Below are 27538 nucleotides of genomic sequence, written 5' to 3' on the forward strand. Positions count from 1 at the left end.
TTTGTTCATTTAGCAGAATTTATTGAATGTTTATTTTGTGCAAAGATTATACCAGGTGCTGTATATAGTACCAATTTAACCTTTAAGGGATCCAAATTCTGTTGGTTGATGAAACGTGTAGAAATAGCTATAATATTAGCTTAGTAATAAACACAAAGTATCAATAAAAATGTGACGTGAATTCAGGGGATAGAGCAATACGACAAGGTGAAGGATCTGGGATGATTTTATAAAAGGGCTATTTTAAAATATTATCTCATTCAGTCCTCATTAAAACTCCTTAGAGTAATACTATTGTCATTCCACTTAGGCTCAGAGAGGCTAAGTGACCAAGGGCACATAGCCAACACCTGGCAGTATTAGGATTCAAACCCAGGTCCACTCGATTCCAGCCCATGCTCTTTAAACACTCCGCCTTAAAGGCTACTCAGGCAAGAGCAGGTAAGGGATCAGAAGGAGCATGAATAAGACCATTGGGTAAAGCAGTATATACCTGAAGGGGACACAAATTTGCTTGACTAGTTTACTCCCCAGGAAGGGCAGATTCAAGAGAGATAAGGGCCACAGGGGGCACTGGGGCAGAAATTTAGATGTCAGGCCCCTCAGTCCCACACTTCAAGTAATATCACAAATAATATCTTTTCGTAGCAAATGTAGAAATTTGGAAAACAGATAAAGGCAAAGAAAAAGTGAAAAGTTACATGTATTCCCACCACTCAGAGAGCACCCTTCTAGTCCACTATGTATGTTTCCAGACCTCGTGCATACATACACACCTAGTATTTTATATTTATATCAGATTTATATTTTAAATAGTACCAAAATTTTTTCCAGTCTCCTTTGCTGGTTTCTCCTTATCTCTGGGAACTTAATCATTGGAATTCCCTGGGACTCAGTCTTAGAACTAGTTTCCTTTCTATCTGCACTTCCTAGGTGATTTCCTTTAGTTTCATGGTTTGTAAAAAATGCTTATCTGTATAGTGATGCCTCCCCCATTTATATCTCCTACACAGACCTCTCTCAGAACCTTAGCCTCTTATGACCAGCTGCTTATTGAATGTCTCTTCTTGAATTTCTAACATATATCTAAAAATTGACACATCAAAACTAGTTTTTATTAAGTCCACCCAAATCTGCTCTTCCATGGCTTCCTCCACCTCAGTTAACATGGTACCATCTTTCATTTGCTCATGCCAAAAACCTGAGTGTCTTCGTTGAACCTTATCTTTCCTTCACATCCCAAGTCCCATCTGACAGCATGCTCTTCCGCTCTCTCTTCCACTCGTTCTCTCCACTGAGAAGGCCACGTCTCCCTGATCCAAGCCACTGTCATCTCTCCGACTGGGATTCTTGCAGTAATTTCCTGACTGCCTCTTCAGTTCTGCCTTTGTGCAAAATGTTGGTCTTTGTGTGTCTGTCTTCTATTGAAAACTCTTCTGGAAAATCACTCTCACATGATATTAAAGCCTAGCCTATTAAAGTCCAGAAAGAATCCACATGATCATACTGTCTCTTGACCTGACTTTCTCTCTCCTCAGTTTTACTGCACTGGAGTCATATTGGTTCCTTGTTGTTCCTCAACATACAAAGCAGAAGTCTGCCCCAGGGGCTTTGCATTTGATTTTGGCCTTACTTAAAATGTTCTTTCGCTAGATATTTGCACAACTCATTCTCTTCTTTTAGGTCTTTACCCAGATTTTACTTTTTTTTTAAGATTTATTTATTTGAAAGAGAGAGAAAGAGAGAGAGCATGAGAGGGGGAAGGGTCAGAGGGAGAAGCAGACTCCCCGCTGAGCAAGGAGCCAGATTTGGCCCCATGGTCCCAGGGACTCCAGGATCATGACCTGAGCCAAAGGTAGTTGCTTAACCAACTAAGACACCCAGGTGCCCCCAGATTTTACTTTTTTTTTAAGATTTTATTTATTTATTTGACAGAGATCACAAGCAGGCAGAGAGAGAGAGAGAGAGAGAGGAGGAAGCAGACTCCCCACTGAGCAGAGAGCCCGATGTGGGGCTCGATCCCGGGAGCCTGGGATCATGACCTGAGCCGAAGGCAGAGGCTTTAACCCACTGAGCCAACCAGGTGCCCCAGATTTTACTTTTAATGTGTATACTTCTTTGGTTACATTATTAAAATTTTCCGACAGCTCTGACTCTTTCTAACTTCCTTCTTGCTCTATTCTTCTTTTTAACCCTTATTACTGTGTACATACAATATTTTACCTCCTTATGTTGTTTATTGTCTGACAACCCCCCATTTTGAGTCTAAGTTTTGGAAGGGCATGGATGTCTGTCTGCTTTGTCCATAACTGAAGCCTCAGGACCTAGAAGAGTGCTTGTTACATAGTAGTTACTTGATAAACACATATTTGACAAATGAGTGATGGTGCTAGAGCTAGTGTATACCTGATTGGTCTATCTGGAATTTATATTCCATTAATTTGTTGTATTTTGGAAGCACATGTGATCTCTTGTTTAACCTTATAATAAGCTAAGTTGTGGCACGATTCTGTCAAGTTTCCAAGTCACAAATATATTTCAGAATGTACTTTCCAGGAATGTGAGCTTCATAGCTGATGTTGATAAAGTACAGCCGTTGTGTGCACCCACAGCAGGTGGTCATTGCTTTTTTTTTTTTTAACAGTCATTGCTTTATAATCCAGCAGGCCATAATCTAGTGGGGGCTGCCAGGGCAATATAAACACGTTTGTACTGGACAGTCATACACACTTCTACATTCTAAGCACTGAATCATCTCTTTTCCTGGAATGTTCTTCACCCTCTAGTTTTAAAGGAAACTCCTGTAGTGTTCTATATCCCTGGGATGTTTAAACTATGTTTGGGTGGCCCTTCTCATCTTTTTATGACCTTGGAAAATACCTTTCTTGAAGGAAGGGGCAGTAAGGCAGCAAGGGATAATGAAAAGTTATATGATGGCTCAGTTGTTGAGTGTCTGCCTTCGGCTCAGGTCATGATCCCAGGGTACTGGGTTTGAGCCCTGTATCGGGCTCCCTGCTCAATGGGAAGCCTGCTTCTCCTTCTCCCATTCCCACTGCTTGTGTTCCCACTCTGGCTGTGTTTCTCTCTGTCAAATAAATAAAATCTTAAAAAAAAAAAAGAAAAAAAGAAAAGTGTATGTGATGTAATCACTAAGCAGAGACAAATTCTAGGTCCATCACTTTCTAAGGTATTGGCTACTTTATTTATTTATTTATTTATTTATTTAAGTATAATTGACACACAATGTTGCATTAGTTTCAGGCATACGATACAGTGATTAGACACCTTTATATGTTATGAGCGACTAGGCAATTTGTAACTTATCAAAACCCATTACCATCATTTGTAAAATGGAGATAATAAAATAATACTTACATCTCAAGGTTGTTATAAGGATTATTGCCACACACATGCCACACACAGACACATCCACACACAATGCACATAGTCAATGTGCATAGAAATATCAATGCACATTGATAGTCAATGCACATAGAAAATAATATCTTTGGGAGAACAGGATGTGTTTTATTATTTGCAACATGAAAGCCCTTTGTGTGTCTGTAAATATAAATTGCCCAGGACATTCTCTTCTGGCTCCTCTTCCATTGCGTGTTCTTATGTTCTCTCCCTATTTTATGACTTGCCTTTGTTCTGTTAATGGGCTTTTCCACAATCTGGCCCGTATGTGGGGCTGACTTCCCATCCCCGCCTTTTCTTTACTTATGCTTGCTGTTCAGGTGATTATATTCACTGCAAAAGTTTTATGTATTGGTGACCCTCAGTTTATATATCTAACTGGAAACACACATCTTGATCCAGCCTTATAGACCCACCCTCCTGTTTGGCACCTGCACCTAGGTGCTTTAAAGTTATCTCACATGTGGGGCACCTGGGTGGCTCAGTGGGTTAAGCCTCTGCCTTTGGCTGCAGTCATGATCTCAGGGTCCTAAGATCAAGCCCTGCATCGGGCTCTCTGCTCAGCAGGGAGCCTGCTTCCCCCTCCCCTCTCTGCCTGCCACCTGCCTGCTTGTGATCCCTCTCTCTCTGTCAAATAAATAAATATAATCTTTAACAATAAAATAAAATAAGATTATCTCACATTTAACATGTTCAAGAGAAAATTATTCAGGTTTTCTCTGCCTTCATCTGTTGCTGTACCAGTCTATCCCATATCTTTAAGTGGTAAAATACGCTCATTTTTAGACTCTAAACTTAAGAGTAGACCCTAATTTTTCTCTACCTTATAACCCACACCCTGTCTATCACAAGTCCAGTTGATTCTACCTGCAAAATATGTCTGATGATGTCCATTTCTTTCTGTATCTGCTGTCCCCAATAGTAGCCAAGCCACTGTAATTCCCTACTTAGATTATTTATGTCTGCTAATCAGATTTCTTCTGCCCATTATCCAGAACAATGAGCACCTAGAACAATCTTTTGTAAGATTGAATTCTGACCCTGAAAAACAATCTGAGGGTTTTGAAGGGGTGGGGGGTGGGAGGTTGGGGGAACCAGGTGGTGGGTATTGGAGAGGGCATGGATTGCATGGAGCACTGGGTGTGGTGCAAAAACAATGAATACTGTTATGCTGAAAATAAATTTAAAAATTTTTTTAAAAATATTAAAAAAAAAGATTGAATTCTGCCAGCCATTTGTTTATAACTCCTCAGTGGTTTTCTGTTGCACTTAACATCCAACTTCCTTTTAAGCATCTACCTGATCCTACATGGTCTGGCCCTTTCTAATTTTTGCACCTCATCTTGTACCATGATTGCTCCCATTCTTTATGCTCTAGCCACACTTGTTCACATGACTGCCTTCTTTATTTTATTGTTCTTTGCATTTCCCAGGCTCTAGCTAAAGTCATCTTTTAGAGTACTGATCTGTGAGCCCTGTAGGAAGCAAATATCACCTATTCTCTCTTGAATACTTAATTTCCAGGACAGAGTCATAGCATAGACATGCCATAAATATTTGTTAAATGAGTTAATGAACAAGTGCCTGGCATATGATTGGTGTTCAATGAAAGATAATGATGGCAATTATCAGTGTGCATCATTGCACTTCTTTGTTACATTAGTCTTTCCCACTCAATAGTTAGTAGATATTTTTTGAATGAGTAAAAAATTAATTTAGCTTATAACTGAAAGACAATATTTTAGTGTTTTGTGTGTGTGTGTGTGTGTGTGCATGTGTTCGTGTGTGTGTATTGAGTATGTCTCAATATATACAGAGCTTGCCTAAAATAATTCTAATACAAAATTCATGAGAATGTTTTAGTTTCACCATTTTGATAGGCCACTTCTAGTCTCACTTATCACTTTGATGGTCTTATGTAATAAAAATGAGTCCTGTTTTGTTATTGAGTTTTCTCACTAATGTTCTGGATTTAATAAGACACTGTGATTTCTTTATATATGGATATGCTCATATGCTTATGAGATATGAGATATGGTTATGAGATATCCTCATAAGCAGTAGAATTCACATGTTCATGAGAATAAGCATTGGTCTCTAGGTCTTTGGTCTAAGCAAGTGAAGGGAAAGCTTGAGATTATTCAAATAATTTCCCAAATGAGAAAATTAATATCAGCCGTTGCTCCCTTCTCCTTGTCTACAATGCCAAATTCCATACCAAAACTGATTTTTGCCCTAAATATTGCTAAACATCTAGTTATCCTGGAACATCTGGTTATTTGATAAGGTTTTTTATTTTAATGTTTGGTCCTATGCAAGGCAGCCTTTTTCTGTTGCCATAGGAGACAGTAGAAGGCAGTGGTAGAAATGGTGGGATGTGGGGAATGAGGAGAACTGTGATTCAGGTCATCTTCACTTGGTGTCTGGACTAGAATTTTTGCAGACCTGATGGGTTTTGAAAACCATTAGTATTCTTGGGGAAGCATCATGCTTGTATAAATTCCTGAAGAAGCATCACCTGTCTTTGAAAGGTGTTGTTTAGGAAGTTAGTCACTTGAAAACAATTTGAGATCGTTTGCTGGCAGAGAGGATAACGTAACAAGTCTCTTATACAATACTTTCAATAACCCAAATCACTAATTTGTCAGTTCCCTTTTACAAACTCTGCTAGAATTGGCTGTAGGCAATTTGGGACAAATTTCCTTCTTCCCGGGAGTTTAAACTGAAATAGATGACTACATTCAAAGCGGTGCTAAGTTTCTACTTGGAAGGATAGTTCTAAATATGCATCCTTCTAGCCCTTGGATTCTTTGTGATATGGAATTTTTTTTTTTCTGGATCAGAGATAGAGGACTGATTACTGTGAATTTTATTACAAGACTCTGTAATTACTCTGAAGACTCTGGAGGACTGAGCGGGTTGCCAGAGAATTTTCTGTCTTCACCACCTAGCTACAGAATGCCCTTAGAAATGTAATAACAGAAAAGGTCATGTCCTGAATATATATATAGTCCTATTCAATATACAAAACAACTGCATAGTTGCTATCTTATCTTGTTTCCCATAACAGTAGCCTAGTACATATGATGGGACTTTTCAGATGAGGAAATTCTGGTACTAAGAGGTTGAACAATTTATTAATAATTCTTAATAGCAGAACTGCAACTTGAACTGAATATTATTTTTGCCCCAAACCAGTGCCCACTTCCCTTTGTCTTTCTACCTAGTTTGGGAACATTTCACTCTGCAATACCCCAACCCTCTTCTTTTTTTTTTTTCCCTACAGTTCATTTAGCTTAGAAATACCTACTGACTTTGTTCTATATTATATGGAAACTAGACACGATACTTACTTATTGGGAAGATTACTCAGCTTGCCTTACCTTGCAGTTGAAGAGGGATTATGTAGCTTTTGTTAGAAAGTCACTTTTTTGTGTGATTGCATAATTAATACATCCTAATACTGAAAATTTGGAAAGAAATAAAAAGTATTTCTAAAACAAAAACTGTCATCACCCAGAGATAACTAATGGTGGTTATTTTGGGTTGCATGCTTCCTGAAGTTTTCTGTTCATGCCATTGTTTTGTTTTTAAGATGCTCTCTCTCATCTCCACGTAAGAATATCATTTGGCCTGCCACACATAGATTTGCTTTTGTGTACTCCAGATGAACAAATGAAAAAAGTATTAGTGTATGTAAAGTAGGATCAAGAAGCTCTATCGGATTGCTTCATCAAATTACACAATTACAAAAGAGACAAAAGAGAGTCTTAAAGATTTTTAGATTGTTTTTTTCAAAAAGATTATATTCCTAATCTACATCATCAAAGTCTACTAGTATAGACCATTAGAGCTTCCCAAAGTAGTTGTACTTATGTTGTTAAATACCCATGCTATTTTTTTTCCAGGTTTTGAAGATCATGATCACATGGATGCATCTAACTAAATGGTACGTGGGGACATGGTGGTCCTTTAGAGAGCACATCTAAATTACTGGCTAATTCCTTGGTTTGCCACCCAACATAGGACGTTGTCTGATTCTATCTATCAGAACTCTCCTAAATTTTCCCCACCATGCTATCTTTATTAGCCTGAACTCCTTTCCTAAAATGGTCCTTCTGTTGATCCTGTCAGTTCTGCTTTTGAAAGAAGATGTCCGTGGGAGTGCACAGTCCAGTGAGAGGAGGGTGGTGGCTCACATGCCAGGTGACATCATTATTGGAGCTCTCTTTTCTGTCCACCACCAGCCCACAGTGGACAAAGTTCATGAGAGGAAGTGTGGGGCAGTTCGTGAACAGTATGGCATTCAGAGAGTGGAGGCCATGCTGCATACTCTGGAAAGGATCAACTCAGACCCCACCCTCTTGCCCAACATCACCCTGGGCTGTGAGATAAGGGATTCCTGCTGGCATTCGGCTGTGGCCCTAGAGCAGAGCATTGAGTTCATAAGGGACTCCCTCATATCTTCAGAAGAAGAAGAAGGTTTGGTGCGCTGCGTGGATGGGTCTTCCTCTTCCTTCCGCTCCAAGAAGCCCATCGTAGGGGTCATTGGGCCTGGCTCCAGTTCTGTGGCCATTCAGGTCCAGAACTTGCTCCAGCTTTTCAACATACCTCAGATTGCTTACTCAGCAACAAGCATGGATCTGAGTGACAAGACTCTGTTCAAGTACTTCATGAGGGTTGTGCCCTCAGATGCTCAGCAGGCACGGGCCATGGTGGACATAGTGAAGAGGTACAACTGGACCTATGTGTCAGCTGTGCACACAGAAGGTAAGCATCCTTTATATCCCTTGATGTGTGTCTTTTTATGCACTCAGCAGATTCCCTGTTATAATTTCAGATTTTGGAAGGCTAAAATATTCCTGGTTATTGGGATCTTCTGAGTTGCCTGGTTATCCCAGTAATAAAATAAGGGGTCAAGTGGTAGATGTCTAGAGAGGTCTGGATTTAGGCTAATATGAATGTTGATGTGGCCATCATTTGGTGAAATGATTTTTTTTTTTGCGTTCTATTACCGTATTATATTACCTGTATTTCTGCTATGATGATTCTAGAGATTTTTAAGTTTTCTGAAATCTAATTAACATTTCATAATTTTCACACTTAAAGTTGTTCCGACTGTTTTTGATAAAGAGAGGTACACATAAATGCAGGTAGGTACTGGAGGCAGTCTGTTCTGGCCAGGTCTACTGTAATAGAAAATTACCAAACAGTTCAGTCTTTCAACTACTTTTTTTTTTTCAAAAGACAGCATAGTTAAATCTGGAAGAGAGATATGTATGAATTAATATAGCCCTTGTCTAGAACATACTTAGTGTAAGTTTTTAACAATTCAAAATTAGTTTTGCTTTGAAATTTATTGTTTCTTTATGCTCAAAGCAAAAAAGGAGCAAAATGTGACCAAGGTTTTATAACAATAGCAATATTAGTCCTTCTTATTTGTTACAGTGCTTCAAAAATGTTTTCATATACATAACTTATTAGTTCATGACCAAGGCTGTTTGGGATAGGTTTGGTTTGACTACAGAGGTTAAGTGACCCAAATGTGAGACTCACTAATTACACAACACTCTTTGTAGCACAACATACTGCCTATACTAAGGCCAGAAGGTACAAAATACTTTTAGAGTTCATGGAAGCATGGTAAGGATTAGTTAAGATGAAAGAATCTTGCAATAACATTATCAGTATGGTCCAAACAATCCAATCCTATAAAATGTGGGGTTGAGTTATTGAGCAATTTATGAAATGATCAGAATGAACGTACTTTGGATGTTGGTAACCAATCCCCAGTCAGTTATAGCCAGCTCTTCATTATGAAGTAGCATAATGTAGATTTCACTGTGTACCCACTCATTAACAATGTTCAAAGCTGTACAAACATAAAATGGTCTCCCATACTAGACTGAGTTTTTATGCCTATGGAAATTCTTGTGTATAAGTTTGTAGTTTACTTATTGAGATGTTGGTATGTGGAGATTTTGAGCAATGGATAGATGATTGAGGAGACTTTGGATTTTTTTCTAATGCTGAGATTTTCATTATAAAACCAGTATTTCACTTTAGTCTCACAACAATCCAGTGATATAGGCAATCCAGGTATTTTATTCCCATTTTAAAATACAAATGCTTTTAGCATTTAAATGGTCCATCCAATATATACTTAACAGTAATTTTAAGAGTAGGACTCCTCGTTACTGACTTCTAGCTTAGGGCCCTATTTTAATTGAACATAATCCAATGTAATCACACCTGAGGATATATTTACACAATGCATATTTATTAAGCACAGATACATGTAAGGACTTCTGATAGTCCTGTGAAGGGACAGCCCTCTGTTTTATATATTAATACTTTCAATGGGTAGGCAGTCTGGCCAAGGACAGGAGGCATGCATTAATACTTATATAACCATCATTCATGATGACAAGAAGTTACAAATATGACTTTAAAGTAAACTGACATGGAAAAAAATCAAGTCCTGTTCTATGGGGATGGGCCCCATGGTGGAGTTCGTCAAGAAGGAAATGGAATTTGAGTTGGATGTTGATAGGAAGAATACTGACAAATGGTGAAAATTAAGAAGAGATGGATTTCCAGAAAAGGGCATGAGGAAATATGAGTTGGGAAAGTAAAAAATGTTTTAAAAATGCCAAGGATAAAATTATGTTTTGGTTCAAATCATAAATTTCATTAGGGACTTCCCTCTAGCTTTTTTTTTTTTCTCCAAAGATTTTATTTATTTGACAGAGAGAGATCACAAGTAGACGGAGAGGCAGGCAGAGAGAGAGAGAGAGAGGGAAGCAGGCTTCCTGCTGAGCAGAGAGCCCGATGTGCGGCTCGATCCCAGGACCCTGAGATCATGACCTGAGCCGAAGGCAGCGGCTTAACCCACTGAGCCACCCAGGCGCCCCCCTCTAGCTTTTGAAGAGTAAGTCTCGGTCTCTATATAGGACAGGCCAATTCAAGATTGTGCTCCAAGTGAAACTCATAATTATGACCATTGGCTGTTTCTAATTTAAAATTTTTTAACCTAAATGTATGCCAATAGTGATCTAATAAAATAAATTGATTTGTTCATGTAAGCATTATTGCATAGCTATTAAAATGTATGAAGCATTCTGTAGGTAATGAAATCATACTAATGAACTCCAAGATCATTTTTTAAGTGAAAAAAGCAAGGTGTAGTTTTGTGTAATGGCATGTTATTTGTGCAAAATGGAGTTTATGTAAACCATTGGATTCAAGGAATTGCTCTCAGAGAAGAACAAAACAGGTAATAGTTGCTTCTTCTGAGGAGGAAATAGAAGAGTTAGGGGATCAGGTAGAATAGGAGAGACTTACTTTTCTTGTATAACTTTTACATGCAAACATTTGAAGTTGTGAATTATAAGCATAAACCACCTATTGAAACTAAACATTAGGAGGGAACATTCTATATGTAGGTAAAAAAAATAAGCCAATAAAAATTTCATTGCCAAATCCTGGCATATTTAGTTATTTTGCCAAAAATAGGTCAAATTGAAATATTGCTAAATACTGGCAAAATATTTGGATACCAACAGGATTTAGGAGAGAACACGCTTCAAGTATGGACAAAGGCAGGAAGAAATACTCTTTGGCTTATTTCTTTATGTGGCTTAGTCAGAAAGTATTTCTATTGCTTTGATCCCAAGCAATTATGTGGATAATGAGGTTATATGGTGTTGCAGCTCATAATTTATCTGTATAGGAGTGGGGTGGTAGGAAGTTCACAAGGTGAAATCACATCTGGGGTCAGAAAAGTGTTGGAGTATAAGGGGATACAGCTCTGTTGGGTGCTATGGAAACTCCCCAGGATGATGCCTGGTTTTCTGTGGTCTAGCCTCTCAGAAAGCACGGAGAGATTTTTCATGAAATGGTAATACCAGTTCTTCCTTCAGCCTCTTTCTTGGATGAAGTGGGATAATGTTCTCTAGCCCTGGGTCTCTCAGCCCCAGTATCTCAAACTATTCCCATGTCCTTATAATTATCTGCCTTTGCCCAGTTGATATTCTTCTTTTTTAAAGAGCATTGAAGCTTCTAAATACTTTCCCAAGACGCATTGAGGTCTATGAAAAGATTTTGTCCCATTAAAAAAATCCTTTATCCTCCCCCACCCCACAAGTTGGTCATTTACGTCAAACTTAAACATGGTAGTACAGTCCCCTTGGCAGGGTTCACAAGGTGTTCCTTCCAGAAAGTGTTGCTGTCACAGAATTCCAGAGGAGAGCACGACGAGATCTGGGGTTTAGCTTCAGTGCTAATCTCTTACACTTGCCATTTCCTTGATGTGTGGTTTTCCTAGGCTACAGGATTAGTATTTATGGTGGCTTGTTGAACCATGCAGAAATTGTGCCTAGGCCTTCTTGGAAAACAAGTTAATAGTATGAAAGCGAAAAAAGAAAAAAAAATAATTTTTTCTTTTTAAAATGCAGACCACACGAGTTCTTCAGTTGTGTGTAAGAAAGGAACAGGAATTATTCAGCAGAAAAAACGTTAGTCCTTTAGAGGCATCAATCCAGTCAGCACTCTCTCTGCTCTCAGGGGTCTTTTGCCTCAGCCCTTTTGCAAACCTTGGTATGTGGGTCCATTTGATGTCCCAGGATCAGTGGTGCTTGCCTGTTTGGAGGTGTGGCAGACCTGCTGCTTTGATGACTTCCTTTGTTTTGTGACTTGGCAGTTCCCTCCGGCTCCCAAGCAGCACCAGCCTTGTGACTGTTTTGGTTAATAAGATGTGGTAGAAGTGAGGACTTCCCTTCTTGTCTGTCCTGGAACACTATCCTCACCATGTGGAGGATGAGAGCACCCAGGGTTTCCAGATGAGGCTGTCTTAGACCACTTGACCTCAACTATGAGAGAGCACCCAATGAAGATCCAACACAGTTGCCTTCCTGACTCCACATTACTGGCAATCACACGTAGAGCCTAGCGGAAGCCATAAATGTTACTCAGCTAACAATAATGAATACCTTCCAGACAGTCCTGTATAAGCATATATAAACAGTGATGTGTTCCCATGACTTTTACTGCCCCGTCTCCCAACTAGATACTACTATAACATTAACACTTCAGAATCAAAACAAAATACATGTATTAAAATGAATTACTCTCTTTGTATTTAAATGTGAAATGAAATATAATGTGTTATTTTATAACTGTGAAATAAATGCTGTTGGCAAGAAGGAACATTTAAAGTCTTTCATCCATACTCCCATGACTAAAGATTCAATAATTCCCTTAAAGCATTGATGTTTAAGTAATCACACACTTGCATACATTCCATTATTACATGCTTCTCCTTGATTTAGCTCTATTTCATTGAGAAAAATAGTTAGACTAGATTTTATGTATAAAGTCATGTATTTTGTACTTTATGTGTGACTTACAGGATTTTTATACTTCACAATTTTTGCTGATTTTGTGCTTATTGGAGTACCTAGCACATAGTAGGTGTTCAAAGACTGCTGAATGGATGGATTTGTGTTAGAATAGTACTTAACTCACTATTTATGAACATATAGCATGTAGATAAATAGCCAGCACTTGTAATTTTTCAGGTTTGCTTCTTTATAAAAATGAGTTGCCACAATGTCTCCCTTGATTAATTGTAAAATGTTACCCATACCCTACTACTTTTTTGTTTGCATTCATTCTTGAATTTATTATTTCCATCTAATGATATAGGAATGTTAATTTTTTCTAGTCAAAAAACATGTCAGTGATGCTTTTGGGGAAAAATGTACCAATAAGTTGTACTGGTAAAATGACATCATTAAGAACATTGTCTTCAGGCTAACCCGCATATAGCAATGTTGTACCACTTTCAAGTTGTAATATGGTTTTCCATCAATTTATTTTTTTAACAGGTGATAACAGTCAAGCCCTGCTTGAAAGATCTTCAATGTGATTCATAGTCTATATGCTTAGCCTAATTTCTGAAAAATGGGACATCATTCCTGTCACTTTTTTTCTATTAATTGGGATTATATCAAGACAACAATTTAGTATGCTAAGATGAGAAATATCACTGTGGGCCTTAGTAGTACTTTTTAAAGGGTTTTCATTTTGTTTCTCTAGGGATTGAATAGTGTTGAGAGTTGAAATGGATTTTGAGATGATCATAATAATAATTCAGATACAAACTGTTATTAATCTTGTAGAATGTTAATACTGGAGGTGTCTTAAGTGAGCACATAGTTTAACACCTCTGTTACAGCTGGGGAAACAGAGACAGTAAGGACAAGTAATTTGGCCTTACTTGTGTGTAGTTAGTTATAGGGTTAGGTTTTGGAACTCAGTATTCCTGCCCAGAATTCCATTCCTACATCATTGTTAGGGATAATTACTCAAATTCTTCTTCTTCTCCACCCTCCCCCCCTCTTTTTTTTGTTATTGTGTTACTTCTCCATGTCATTGCTCTATTCCTTTTCCTTCATCTCAATTACGCCAATATGCTGAAAGATTTTTTTTTTATGTTATGTTATTCACCATATAGTACATTATGCTGAAAGTTTTAGTATCTATCTGAAGTAATAACACGGACTACAAATGAATTCATTAATGTGGAAGTTAGCTTTGAGAAATGATGTGACCCCTTTGCTCTTGACCTATGAATTAGATGAATTGCTTCTTTACCTGAGTCATATTGCAGGTTTGCAGGAACTTTGAAATATTTTTCTTGGCTTCACAAAAATTCTGAAAACATGAGACCCCCAGAAATCTTTGTGATTATGGAATGATTGGGTAATTATATTGGTTACCCTGATCTAACAACACATTAAAAAAAAAAAAAACAGAAGATGCAGAGACTTTTAGGTCTGTAATATTCTCCATTAAATTGATTTGATTGTAGAACTATAACCTGGGAAATAGAGTGGCAACTTTAATAGTAATTCAGTAATTTTTCGTTTCATACATTACTGTCAGAAACTTCATTGTTAGCAATGAAAGAAATACAGGTAGCCCAGGAAAATTTGTTCAGGGGACGCTGCTTTCACCTTCCCTTCCAGATAGATAGCATATGGTCTATTAGTGCTGGCCTCTGAGGGAGTTATTATTGCCTTGATCAGGGAAAACATAGGCTCCTTTGACATATCTAACTGCGGCTTGGACAAGTTCTTCCCTGTTTATAGATTTGATCTGAAAGGTTGGACTTTAGACCAGGTTTGACTCTAACTCACCTCTAAAGGTTCCTGATGGACATAGCATCCCTATTTCCACTTTCTCATGCACTATTACTGTCTATTCACTGCTGAAAATACCGGATATCCACCCCCGACCCCGAAATACTCCATGTCCAGGATGACTAAATTAGAAGGGCTCTTGTTTTCAGAGGGTATTTTTGCACTGATGCTTCCACACACACAGATACATAGTGGGAGGGGGGATGTACAGTTTCAACTAATCAGATGTTTCCTTTAAGGAAAAGCAGCTCTTAGTATGTATGCCTGTTCGAAATATTTAGCATTTATTCATTTTATGGATGTGAGCAGCCCACATTGTGTGTTCTTCCTTTGTCTCCTTTATTCCAGATCCCAAAGAGATAATGTTATTTACTGAGCTTTAGAGTTTGAATATTCAGAAAGTTCACTCATTCTATTTGTTAAAGAGATGATCTTGTGACTCCATTCCTCAGTCATTAGAACCTTAATAGCTTCTAGGTTTATAAAGTTTAGTCTGAGTAATAAAAGTTGCTGTTGACTGAAGATTAGTGTGGAATGGGAGGGCATGGTATGAGGTGTTCACGTTCCAATTAAAACAATTTCTGCACAGCAAACCTTGCCCAATATACATGAAGTGAGTACTTATGAAAAAGCAAGGAAAGATATCCACAAAAGTCTAAACTGGAGATCCTTTCCCTTTCTCCCTTTTCTCTCTTTTTCTTTCTGTCTCTCTTATGTACCATATTTTCCTCATCCCTTCTTTAGATGCTGGCAGTTTTTATACTTTGTAGGTTGTTCAATAAGTCTAGTCAAGGGTAATAGCCTCATTATTCCATTAATTTGGAAATGAATATGTGAAAATTGATTACATTAATGATATTTTGGAGGTGGAAAAAATAAAATTAAAAGAAATATCACTGGCATCAGAGGTAGGAGTGTTTACTGTGTGACTCTGAGAAAATGACTTCAGCTCCTTCCTTCATTTGTTGTATGAAGAGGTGCTAGAAAGGATGTTCTTGTAGGTGCTTTCCAAGACTGACTTTCTGTGAGTTGATTTTATGCTTCCATAAACCACACCTGGAATGGATTTTTATAAATGTTGGGCATCACATTTAAAATAAACACAACCAAGTATGATCTGTTCAAAATAGAGTGGTCAGAAATGGTTATAAGACTTGAAACCGTGTCTTCAGAGAATGAATTTGGCACACAAAAGATAAGACATAGCAGGTACCTGACTGCTACCTGTAGTTGTTTGGAGAATTCAGGTGAAAAGAAGCCGTAGTCACGCTACATGACCAGGAGCATTACAAAAAGAGCTAATTACTGAAATATGAGAGTAACAAATTATGGTTCAATTTTAAAAAGCTTATTTTATTCACTCATATAACTGTTCACTGAAGGAATTGCCTCTCTTAGAAAGTGGTGAGTCAGTTTTCTGTAGGTCCTATGCACAGCCTGGAACAGATAATCACTTGGAGGAGCTATGGAAAAATGAACTTAAGCCTCATTTGGGGGAAGGAGGGAGTTGGACTCTTTGTTCCTTTTGATAACTACTAATATTGATGACAATTAAATGTCATGTAATTGAGAATACATTCTGTGAATTAAAACATGATTGCATATACTGTGATATTTCATTAATTTGTTACTTGATTTATTTATTCCATAACACATTCCGATAAAGTAATTGTTTCATAGGTTAGAGAATAAGTATGGAAAGAGGAAGTAATTTCCCCAGTAATGCCGCATCCAGTTAGTGGCAGAGTGAGGATTTGGACCCAAGGGCAATTCTTTTGAAATCAACCCAGATTTTCTCCTTTTATATTAGGGTAGTGGTGGCTTCAAGCAAGAGTGGTGTGGAACTTTATTGACTCCTTTTCTCTCCCTAGGAAATAAGAAAACTACTTGTTTTCCCACTGAGAAAAATCTTTGAGCATGTTTCTTGTATCTTTTTATTCAGCTTTGAAAGCAACACCTTTGTTTGTTCCCATGGAAGGAATTAATTATAGTAAAGAGAAGATAAATTAAGGAGGTTGCTTGTGGCAACAAGTTGACCTCACAGAAGAACTTTGTGTGAGTCTAATGATAAGTACAGACTGTATCTGGTTGTTTTTATTCACATCTTCATTGCAGACGCCACACTCCATCCTTCAGATGCCAGTTATAGGAGGAAGCAGGATGGTACACATTTTTTAGGAACAGGAGAACATATTGTTAGTGATGTAGCCTTATGTATGAAAGACTTCTTTGGAATTCATCAGGATGAGGAGTTATGAAATCCTCATTTTAGCACATTTGCATGTACTCCAGAAAGACTTCTCAACTTAACCAAATGTTGAGTTGAGGAGATTTTTTTGGCAAGAGGTGTGATAGTCAGCTATGTTCATTTGAGGGGACTTTGAAATGAGTGATTATGCCCCAATGATGCATTTTATGTATCTGCTTTCATATACTCATGAAGGCTTTTAAGAGAAAGAGATTGCCTAGTTTTTGTTTTTGTTTTTGTTTTTTTCAAGAAGTGCATCAAAACCCACATGTCATTTGAAAAACCTATTTATTGGGTTGAGACCAGCAGTTAATATAGAGATGAATAAAAAAGGATAGAGTAGAATGTAAACATCGGAGTATTACATGATAGTAAGAGTAGGTATTGTTTTATACATTTTTATTTTAGTTGCACATAACCATATGTGTCCTGTGGGTTACCACTTAAAAAATATATTTCTTACTATGTCGTATATCTAAAAAAAACCCTGAAAGCTACTTACTCTACTCTTCTTTTTAACATTGTTAATACTTTTTTTTTTTTTTTTTGGTAGGGAATGGCAATATACATATTCATTCTTCTATGACCATGTTGTGTGGCTTGTCTCTTCTGGATGGGTGGGTTCTAAGACTTCTTCTTAAAAATAAGCAAGAATTCTAAGACACTCATGGTAGGAAATGGTGAAGACTTTGAGAAAATGTAACTAATTAATATGTTGTTGAAAGTGACATAAGCATCAACATAGGACAATGGCAAGGACACAAAACCAGGAAATCAGAGGCAAGTTTCTGGTCCAAGTTTTTAATCAGACATCAAGACAAGCCTGGGAACACTATGTATTTGTTTTTTTAATATCCCCATAAGTACATTAAAAATAAATACAAATGATATTAATTATAATTTTGGCACTAATATTGTACATATATCAAATTAATAGATCTACCCCCAACACACACACACACACAAGACACACACTACAATGTGATAATATTCCCAAGATAGTTGCTTATTACATAAAACAGATCATGATAAACCCCATGTAATGGGGTGTATAATAAGGTACAAGTTTAAACATATAAAGTGATAGTCTTCTTTCAGTTTACTCTAAGTTTTCTCATGATTACATGTACAATCTCATTTGATATGTAGTAAGTCTAAATCTGAGGTCTTCTGAGAAGGTGGAGATCAAACACTATTAATAAGATACAGTGAAGTAAGATAAGAGATGGCTTTTTAAGAAGTAAAAGTAGTTCCATGATGTGAGTAAACTACATTGGGGTCATGACCTTAAATTTACAAAGTTTCTTGCAAAAACATATTGGGAATCAAAGTTTCCTGTTACTTTTCAACCATTCTATTTAAGTAGTGGGAACATAGACAAGTTTGAGTATAAATCCTGATTAATATTCTTGCTAGTAGAGGAACTTCAGACTAAGCCACTTAAGTTATTTTTCTCATTATTTAATTGAGATAATAATACCTACCCCACAGACTGTTGTGAAAAATAAATATAAAGATTTTAGTGTCAACCTTGGCACATAGTAAGTGCTCAACAAGTGTCTTCTAAATTAGTTTGCCAGTCACTTAAAAGAAGACTTGATTTAGACTCAGGCCCTGATCTCAGGGTCCTGAGATCCAGACCATCTGGATTTCCCTCTTCCCCTTCATTTCATCATTTCCCTCTGCCCCTCCCCCCAGTTGTGTGTGCTCACATCCTCTCTCTCTCTCTCTCTCAATCTGTAAAATAAATGAAATACTGAAAAAAATAAATTAGTTACCAAGAATTTGCCTTGCCTTATTTGGGTATGAAGAGAAAACCTATAACTAAATGTTTCACTTCGGCTTTGCTTAGCTAAAACTGACTAATGAATAAGGTGGAGAGTTAGGAAAGTGACCAGTAAATGCAGTGAGTATTAGAGTTTTACCAATTTTCATTTTGGAAGTTAGGTTTGCCATCACATAATACAATATAGAGTGTTTAGTACTTTGGTACAATTATAACTAGATCCCACAAACTCTTCCTTCAGTTGCTGAGAAGCATTATGGTGCAACAAAATGAGCAGTCTGGAAAATCCCAGAGCTAGACAGTTCACATGGTTGTCTTCACTGTGTGTGTGTGTGTGTGTGTAGGGGGTGGAGGTATGGGAACAGAGAAGTTGAAAATGGAAAGTTAACACTGTATTTTAAGTATTTCTGAATTATGCTAACTTTTATAACAAGCATGAACATCTTTTGTAGTAAAAAAGACCCTACAATGGATACAACATTTCTTTGTAAATTTGCCCCTTAACTAGTCTGGGACAGCAGCTTTGCCGATAAGAGCTAAGTTGTTAACACATTGAGACATTCCAGAGACCTGAGTATAAAACCAAAAGGAGGTAATATGGACCTTAGGATATAAAACGGATTAATAGCCATATTAGATGGAAAACTAAACTAATGCTCTCTTACAGATCATTATAGCTCAAATAATAACAGTGACAGTAATAGTAATTATTATTTGTCAGGCATGTCCTGTTATCAGAAATTATCAACTTTTATTAAAATCTATGAATTGATACCAGATATAAATTTTGGTACTATTACTGGCATATTATTATTACTGTTATCTGAATGTCAGTCCTACCCATAGTTGCAATAAAAATAGAATAGAGTGTAAAAAGGATATGTCTTTGTTCCTTAAGCTGTCTAAAAACAGAAATATTGTATCTTTGCCAGTTTCTTCACAACCTCTTGATATTCCTTTGGTTATGTAACTTATTTTCAAAAGTCGTATATCTACTTTTCACCAGATTAAGGTTGGTATTTCAAGCCTCGACTCTCCCTAATAAGCATAGGGAGTCATTATTTTTTCAGAAATATGAATTATTGCATTGCTATATGGTGAATTTTTATCTTTCAAGAAGCTAAAGAAATATACAAGTTAAGTAAGTCATATTGAAGTGTCATGTTAGTTTACTTTCATTTTCATGGAATTTCAAAAAAATTGAATTACAAATGAACCTGGTAATTAATATGTTTCTATTGAAGTAAATTGAGAAAAGAAGGAAAAAATATATCAAGACAGAAAAAATTAAGCAAGTTATCTGGCTCTATTATTCATTATCAACTTAATTTTGTTGTTTTCAATTCCTAAATTAGTCCATTCATCTCTTATTACAGTATATAATTAGTTGTTATTTTTTTGTGCTGAGGAACCATAGGTTGCCTAGTTATTCCCTTTTGTTTATACTATTCAGTGCCCCCTGATCTAAGACAAAGTTGATAAGTATTGTTCCATTCAGGATAGTCTGAGTTAGGTATGCTTAAGAATATTTTTATATATAGTAATAAGATTTTAATCTCCCTCATTAACAGATACTGCAGATACAACCTCAAACAATAAACCATAAAAGGCATAATCGCTAGTAATTGAGACATTCTTTGGTTTGTTTAACAAAATTGAAGTAATTTCTTTTAATGAATTTAGACCTCTGATAATTTAATTATACGGAACTCTGGGAAAATTTAAACATTTTTTTATTCCTTTTAATCATACTACATTTTTCCTTGATACAAATATAGATTCTTTGAGTAAAATTATTCATAAACTCAATCCTATCTCTGATTTTGACGTTTCTTGGTATTTGCATCTTCCTTGAAATTCTCAACCTTCTCTCTTTCTGAGTCTTAGTTCGGAATCTTGAACTATAATATCTTTCACATTCTTCTGAGTAATCAATAGAATTAATGGTTTTACTGAACTGGTTTTATTTACTTGAAAAGCATCATCCTTGAAGGAGGCAGTATTGTTTTGTGACTGTAGAGAATAGTACTTTGGGTTTGTTTGGCAGGAAATTTCTCTGCGAGCTTAAAGCTTGTTACGTGCCTTTGCTTTTACCTTCATTCTGTCAGCAGATGGCAAATTGCATTGCATAGGACTTTAAGGTTTAAAGAGGTTGAGGAGAGTATAAAACTTGTGCCATCCATAGGAAGAAAGAATACCATTGAGAGACATGAAAAAGAAAAGTAGGTTCTCAAAATTTTAATATATAATATATGAAAGTGACCATGAGTGGACTTTCAGAAATTGTACACATTTTCTTTTTTTTAAAGATTTTATTTATTTATTTGTCAGAGAGAGTGAGCATAGGCAGACAGAGTGGCAGGCAGAGGCAGAGGGAGAAGCAGGCTTCCCGCTGAGCAAGGAGCCCGATGTGGGGATGTGGGACTCGATCCCAGGATGCTGGGATCATGACCTGAGCCGCCCAACCAACTGAGCCGCCTAGGCATCCCAACACATTTTCTAATCAAAGGTAACTGAAATGAGTCTTAGCTGAAAAAGAGCTGAAACTCTTACTGAAGTGATTTAATTTGAGTCTAGGAAACTTTACCTCCGATCTAGTTAGAGTGTCAAAGAATTTGGTTTTGAGATCAGTGGAGAGAGCATTAATCTTAGAATTACTTTGGAGACTGTATTTGATTTCCCACTTGAGGATGACCTTGGGCAGTTCACTTAACATTTCTGAATCCGCAGATCCTCATTTGTAAGATGATAGATGGTTATATCCGCACTCTCCATACTAGTCTTTTGTTATGATGGTCAATTGAATAATCAGTTAATGTGCTTTATAAATCTAAAGCTGCTTGATATATTAATGAAATATTAAATGAACATTTACTGTGTGCCAAGATCTATATGCTTGGGCTAGGCTTTTCTAAAATACTGAGTAGAGTAGTCTGAAGATCAGATGCTAATCAAAGACCTTTCATTAATGATGTCTCCACCACAATAAAAAGAGTGAGATTTTGCTGGCTAGATGTGGTTGGGGGATAGGGGACTTCTTTTCCACATCATGTACGGGGCCATAAGTAACACATTGATGAAGTGTCAGATCTGATATAGCTTGGGACTTCTAGCAGTGAGAGCACAGGTATGTTGAAGGAGCTCAGATACTGAATTCAGAGAAACCTGAACTCAAATCTCAGCCCCAACCCTACTTGCTGTGGATGTAACACCAATTTTCTAACCATCAGTTACATCATTTCCAAAAAAGGAATGATTATCAATGTTTTTGGCTCATTGGATAGTCCTGATTATTGATTTAGTAATATACCTAACACACACACACACAAATTCAAAATATCCTGATTGCTGTTACTTTGTGTATGTGTGTGTTTTTTTTTTCAACCTTCTCATTTTGTAAATGAGAAACTGAGGCCTTGGAAATTTAAGCAACTTATCTAAGGTCACACAGCTCCTGGTGCCAGGACACTGATTAGAAAGTAGGCTTAATGTCCAGAGAATTCTTATTTTAAGAAAACTCAGTCTCACAAGGAATTATGTATTTGTTATTATTGAAATATTATTTACCCCTGTTTGAGTTTGAGGGCTTGGACCCTATGGTCAAATAGAGCAACATTTGAGCAAGGTACTTGACTGCTATAAATCTCAGCTTCATCAATTATAAGGGACTGATGAGGGGCACCTGGATGGCTCAGCTGGTTAAGCATCTGACTTTGGCTCAGGTCATGATCCCAGCCTCTGGAATCAAGCCCCGAGTCAGGCTCCCTGCTCAGTGGGAAGCCTGTTTCTCCCTTTCCCGCTTCCCCTGCTTGTATCCCCTGTCTCTCTCTGTCTTTCTCCCTCTATCAAATAAATAAATAAAATCTTTTTAAAAAATTAAAAAATAAGGGATTGCTGATGCTGATGGTGATGCTGCTGCTGTCGCTGCTGATGGGACACACTGACAGGACATTCACCAGCTGTCCCAGCACTACTCTGCGTACTTGCACACATATTAATTCATCTAACACTCATAGCAATCCTGTGAGCTAGTACTGTTATCCTCTGTCTTATAGATGAGGAAACTGAGTCAGAAAAAAAGAATAATGGTAGACCTACATCAAATATTTGTGCTAACTAAATAAGCTTTCACAAATAAACATTTTTGATGTGCCATTCATAGGAAGCAGTCAGCAAACATCATTTGTTAATACTAATTAGGTTGTTATAATTGCCTTTATTTATTTATTTATTTATTTATTTATTTTGCCTAGGCTTTGGTTCAAATATAACTTCTTGGATTACATTGGCACTTTTAATTATTCTTCCATCGGGGCACCTGTGTGGCTCAGTCAAACATCAGACCCTTGTTTTTGGCTCAGGTCATGATCTCAGGGTCCTGAGACTGAGTGCCACTCCGGGCTCCATGCCGGGCATGGAGCCTGCTCAAGATTCTCCTTCTCCCCACCTCTCTCTCTCTCTCTCTCTCTCTCTCAAATAAATAAATAAATAAATAAATAAGTTAATTAAAAAAGAAAAGAAAAATTTATTCTATCTGGTGTCTAAAAATAAATGGTATTCATTAAGTAAAAATAAGGAAGGCAAAAATGGCATATTTAGAAACATATATCTTATTTCCAAATTTAAAAGCCATACATAAATATTATTTAACATTTGGAAAAGAAAAATACACCAAAAGAATTTTGAAAATCATTAACATTCCAAGAGAAACAAAGACATTTTAATATCATTTTCCTTTCTTGTGCACAATTTTAAAAACTAATTGTAACTAATTTAAAACTGATTATCCACAAGTTTGCATTTATTTTTTGTTTGTATTTTTTGTTAACATTGTAGAGAGAATTTTCCCATATTTCTCATACCATTTACGAACATTGCTGTCTATGAATATATAATCTATCTTTGCTGCAACATGATAGATTTGGAGATCTGGAGCTGTTTCTATTTTTTTGCAATCCTAAAAAGCACGTAAATGAACATATTTTATCTGATGTTTACCTCTGTATAAAAAAATAACTAAACAGAACAAACATAAAAAGCAAGAGATTAAAATACTGTACAACTTTGAAACGGTATGAACAATTTTTAAGGCTCTTAAAATGTATAATGTCAAGATTATAAGTTTTTTAGATAAATAATTGCTGGCCTAAAAATTTTAGGCAAATATAAATATATTTACCTGCCTCTCTGCCTACTTGTGATCTCTCTGTCAAATAAATAAATAAAATATTTTTAAATTAAAAAATAAATAAATAAATAAATATATTTACCTAATGACTACCTTGCTTAAGAAGCAAAACATTGTATATCTCTCTGTCTTTGCATAACCCTATCCAAGTTGCTTTCAAAATAAAGTTTGGTACTAGGAAATAGAATTTGGAAGGTTTAAATATATAGAGTGACCATGGGTCATGCATGAGGTTGTTATTAAACCTTTGTTAGACCTTGTCTCGAGGGTAAATCATCCTTTAATCTTCCTTTGTAAGCCCTACCCATTACCAAACACATAAATTATATTGCAGCTTTTGTGATAGTCCTGTAAAAGCAGTTTTATTGGGATATAATTGATACACAAAACTCTGCATGTGTTTGATGTTTACAGTTTGATGAGTTTGCACATATGCATATGCTGGTGAGACTGTTTTTTTAAAAACATCAATGTTGACTGACCTTCTCCTTCCTAACCACATTTTATCCATCTCTGGAAGTGTATCTGTCCTGTTTCCTCCATGGGCTATTTAATCAAACTCACCAGTCATTCTTCTCTATTTTCTCTCCTAAACAGTGTATGTCCACATGATTACAATACTTGGCAATTTTGTGTCTATATCCTATGGTCTTAATGAAATATAGCAGGGCATAAGAGCACAAAATTTGGAGTCAAACAATATGGATCTAAGATTCTCACATTTATACTAACTTGGGAAAATCACATAATCCATCTTAAGGACTTAGTTTATACATTTTAAAGGAGTTCTTTCTTTTTAATTTTAATTCCAGTATAATTAACATACCATATTACATGTTGTATTAGTTTCAAGCGTATAATACAGTGATTCAACAATTCTATACAATACTCAGTGCTTATCTCTGTAAGTGTACTTTTAATCCCCTTCATTGTTTCACTCATCCCTTCCCCGCCTTCAGCCTTCCCTCTGATGACCATCAGTTCTCTGTAGTTAAGAGTCTGGGTTTTGGGGATTCCTGGGTGGCCAGTTGGTTAAGCATCTGCCTTTGGCACAGGTCATGATCCCAGAGTCCTGGAATCGAGTCGCTCATTGGACTCTCTGCTCAGTGGGAAGCCTGCTTCTCCTTCTGCCTGCAACTAACACCCTGCATGCCCATTCTCTCTCATTCTCTCTCTGACAAAAAAAAAAAAAAAAAAAAAAAAAAAAAAAAGTTGGATTTTTGTTTGTCTCCTTTTTCCTTTATTCATTTGTTTTGTTTCTTAAAGTATATGTAAGTGAAATCATATGATATTTATCTTTCTGACCAACTTATTTCACTTAGCCTTATACCCTCTAACTCCATCCATGTTGTTGCAAATGGCAAGATTTCCTTCTTTTTTATGGCTGAGTAATATTCCATTGTATATAACACTTCTTTTTTTAATCTACTCATCAGTCGTTGAACACTTGGGCTATTTCCATAATTTGGCCATTGGAAACAAAGGTGCAAGAAACACAGGAGTGGATATATCTTTTCGAGTTAGTGTTTTCATATCCTTTGCATAAATACCTAGTAGTAGAACTGCTGGATCATATGAAAATTCTATTTTTAACTTTTTGAGGAATTTCCATACTGTTTTCCATGGTGGCTGTGCCAGTAGGCATTCTCATCAACAGTGCAAGAGTGCTCCTTGTTCTTCACATCCTTACCAGCAACTATTGTTTCTTATATTGTTGATTTTAGCCAGTCTGACAGGTATGAGGTAGTATCTTGTTTTGATTTGCATTTCCCTGATGATCAGTGATGTTGAGCGCCTTTCAATGTGTCTGTTTGCCATCTGTATGTCTTCTTTGGAAAAACATCTATTCATGTCTTCTGCCTGTTTTGAGTTTTTTAAGTTCTTTATATATTTTGGATACTAATCCTTTACTGGATATGTCATTTGCAAATATCTTCTCCATTCCGTTGGTTTCCTTTTAGTTTTGTGCAGAAGCATTTTATTTTTATGAAGTCCCAATTGTTTATTTTTGCTTTTTCTTCACTTACCTCCAGAGACATATCTAGAAAGAAGTTGTTCTGGCCAACATCAAAGAGGTTACTGCCTGTGTTCTCCTCTAGGGTTTTGATGATTTCTTGTGTCACATTTAGGTTTTCCATCAATTTTGAATTTATTTTTGTGTATGGTGTAAGAAAGGCATCCAGTAAAAAAAAAAAAAAAAAAAAAAAGAAAGGCATCCAGTTTCTTTTTTTTTGCATGTTGCTGCCCAGTTTTCCCAGCACCATTTGTTGAAGAGAGACTGTCTTTTTCCCATTACCTACTCTTTTCTGTTTTATTAAAGATTAATTGACCACATAGTTATGTGGGTTTTCTGTTCTGTCGTGGTGATCTATGTGTTTGTTTTTGTGCCAGGACCATACTGCCTTGATTACCACAGCTTTGTAATATAACTTGAAATACAGAATTTTAATGTTCCCAGCTTTGGTTTTCCTTTTCAAGGTTGCTTTGGGTATTTTGGGTCTTTTGTTTGTCCATACAAATACTAAGATTGTTTGTTCTAGCTTTGTGAAAAATTCTGCTGGTATTTTGATAGCAATTATTTTAAATGTGTAGATGGCTTTGGGTAATATAGACATTTTAACAATATTTGTTCTTAATCCATGAGCATGGAATGTTTTCCACTTTTTTTGTATCCTCTTCAATTTCTTTCATAAGTGTTTGATAGTTTTCATATTACAGGTCTTTTACATCTTTGGTTAGGTTTATTCGTAGGTATCTTATTGTTTTTAGTGCAATTGCAAATGAATTCCATTCCTTAATTATCTCTCTGCTGCTTTATACCTGCATATAGAAACACAACAGATTTCTACATATTGATTTCATATCCTGTGACTTTACTGAATTCGTTTGTCAGTTCTAACAGTTTTTTGATGAAGTCTTAGGGTTTTCTATATATAGTATCATGTCATCTACAAATAGTGAGTTTTATTTCTTCCTTGCTGACTTGGATGCCTTTTATTTCTTTTTGTTGTCTGACTGCTGTGGCTAGGACTTCCAGTGCTATGTTAAATACGATGAGAGAGGACATACCTGTCTTATTCCTGACTATGGAGGAAAAGCTCTTAGTTTTTTTCCCATTGAGGATGATCTTAGCTGTGGGTTTTTTTTTTTTTTTTAATATGGCCTGTAATATGTTGAGGTGTTTTCCTTTCAAACCTACTTTGTTGATGATTTTTATCATGAATGCATGTTGTACTTTGTCAAATGCTTTTTTTTTTTTGCATCTATTTAAATATATGTGCCTGGGGGGGGCCTGTTACCTCTGATAGTGAATGTGACCTACTGTCAAAATATATCAGAATCTTAGGAAGAAAATACTAATTATTAGGAAACTTAAGTTTCTATCAATGGGCTAATGTATTTGCATTTCTTAGATGTTATTGTTTTCATATTTAGTTTGTTTCTTGTATCGAATTATTCCTCCAAAATACTATTCTGACAGAATAATCAAAAATTATTTTTAATTGTGCATCTACAAAATAATGTGTAGCTTTCCTTCCCTTACTAATTTCTTAGGTTTATTTTTGCTATAAATTCTATGTTTTGATCAGAAAAAAGATATATCATTGGAGATGTATTGAGGCACTGTTCTTTTTTAACACCAAACATTAGGTTGTGTGTTAATTTAATTCCACTAAACACTTTTGTCATAT

The 27538-nt window shown here is 36.3% G+C and overlaps 1 protein-coding gene across 3 annotated transcripts in view; it reads left to right on the forward strand.

The window, feature by feature from the left end:
• The window catches only part of GRM5 (glutamate metabotropic receptor 5), a 704461-nt gene that overhangs the window by 170590 nt on the left and 506333 nt on the right, over positions 1–27538 (forward strand). For 2 of the 3 annotated variants that reach the window (XM_047692184.1, XM_047692185.1), the window contains one exon: positions 7329–8190. In XM_047692184.1, the coding sequence (XP_047548140.1) occupies positions 7530–8190 (661 nt within the window). In that variant the 5' untranslated portion in view covers positions 7329–7529. The remainder of the gene's footprint in view (positions 1–7328; positions 8191–27538) is intronic. The other variant, XM_047692186.1, reaches the window with a different exon arrangement.

The sequence above is a fragment of the Lutra lutra genome, chromosome 10, assembly GCF_902655055.1.
Source record: "Lutra lutra chromosome 10, mLutLut1.2, whole genome shotgun sequence".
Lineage (NCBI taxonomy): Eukaryota > Metazoa > Chordata > Mammalia > Carnivora > Mustelidae > Lutra > Lutra lutra.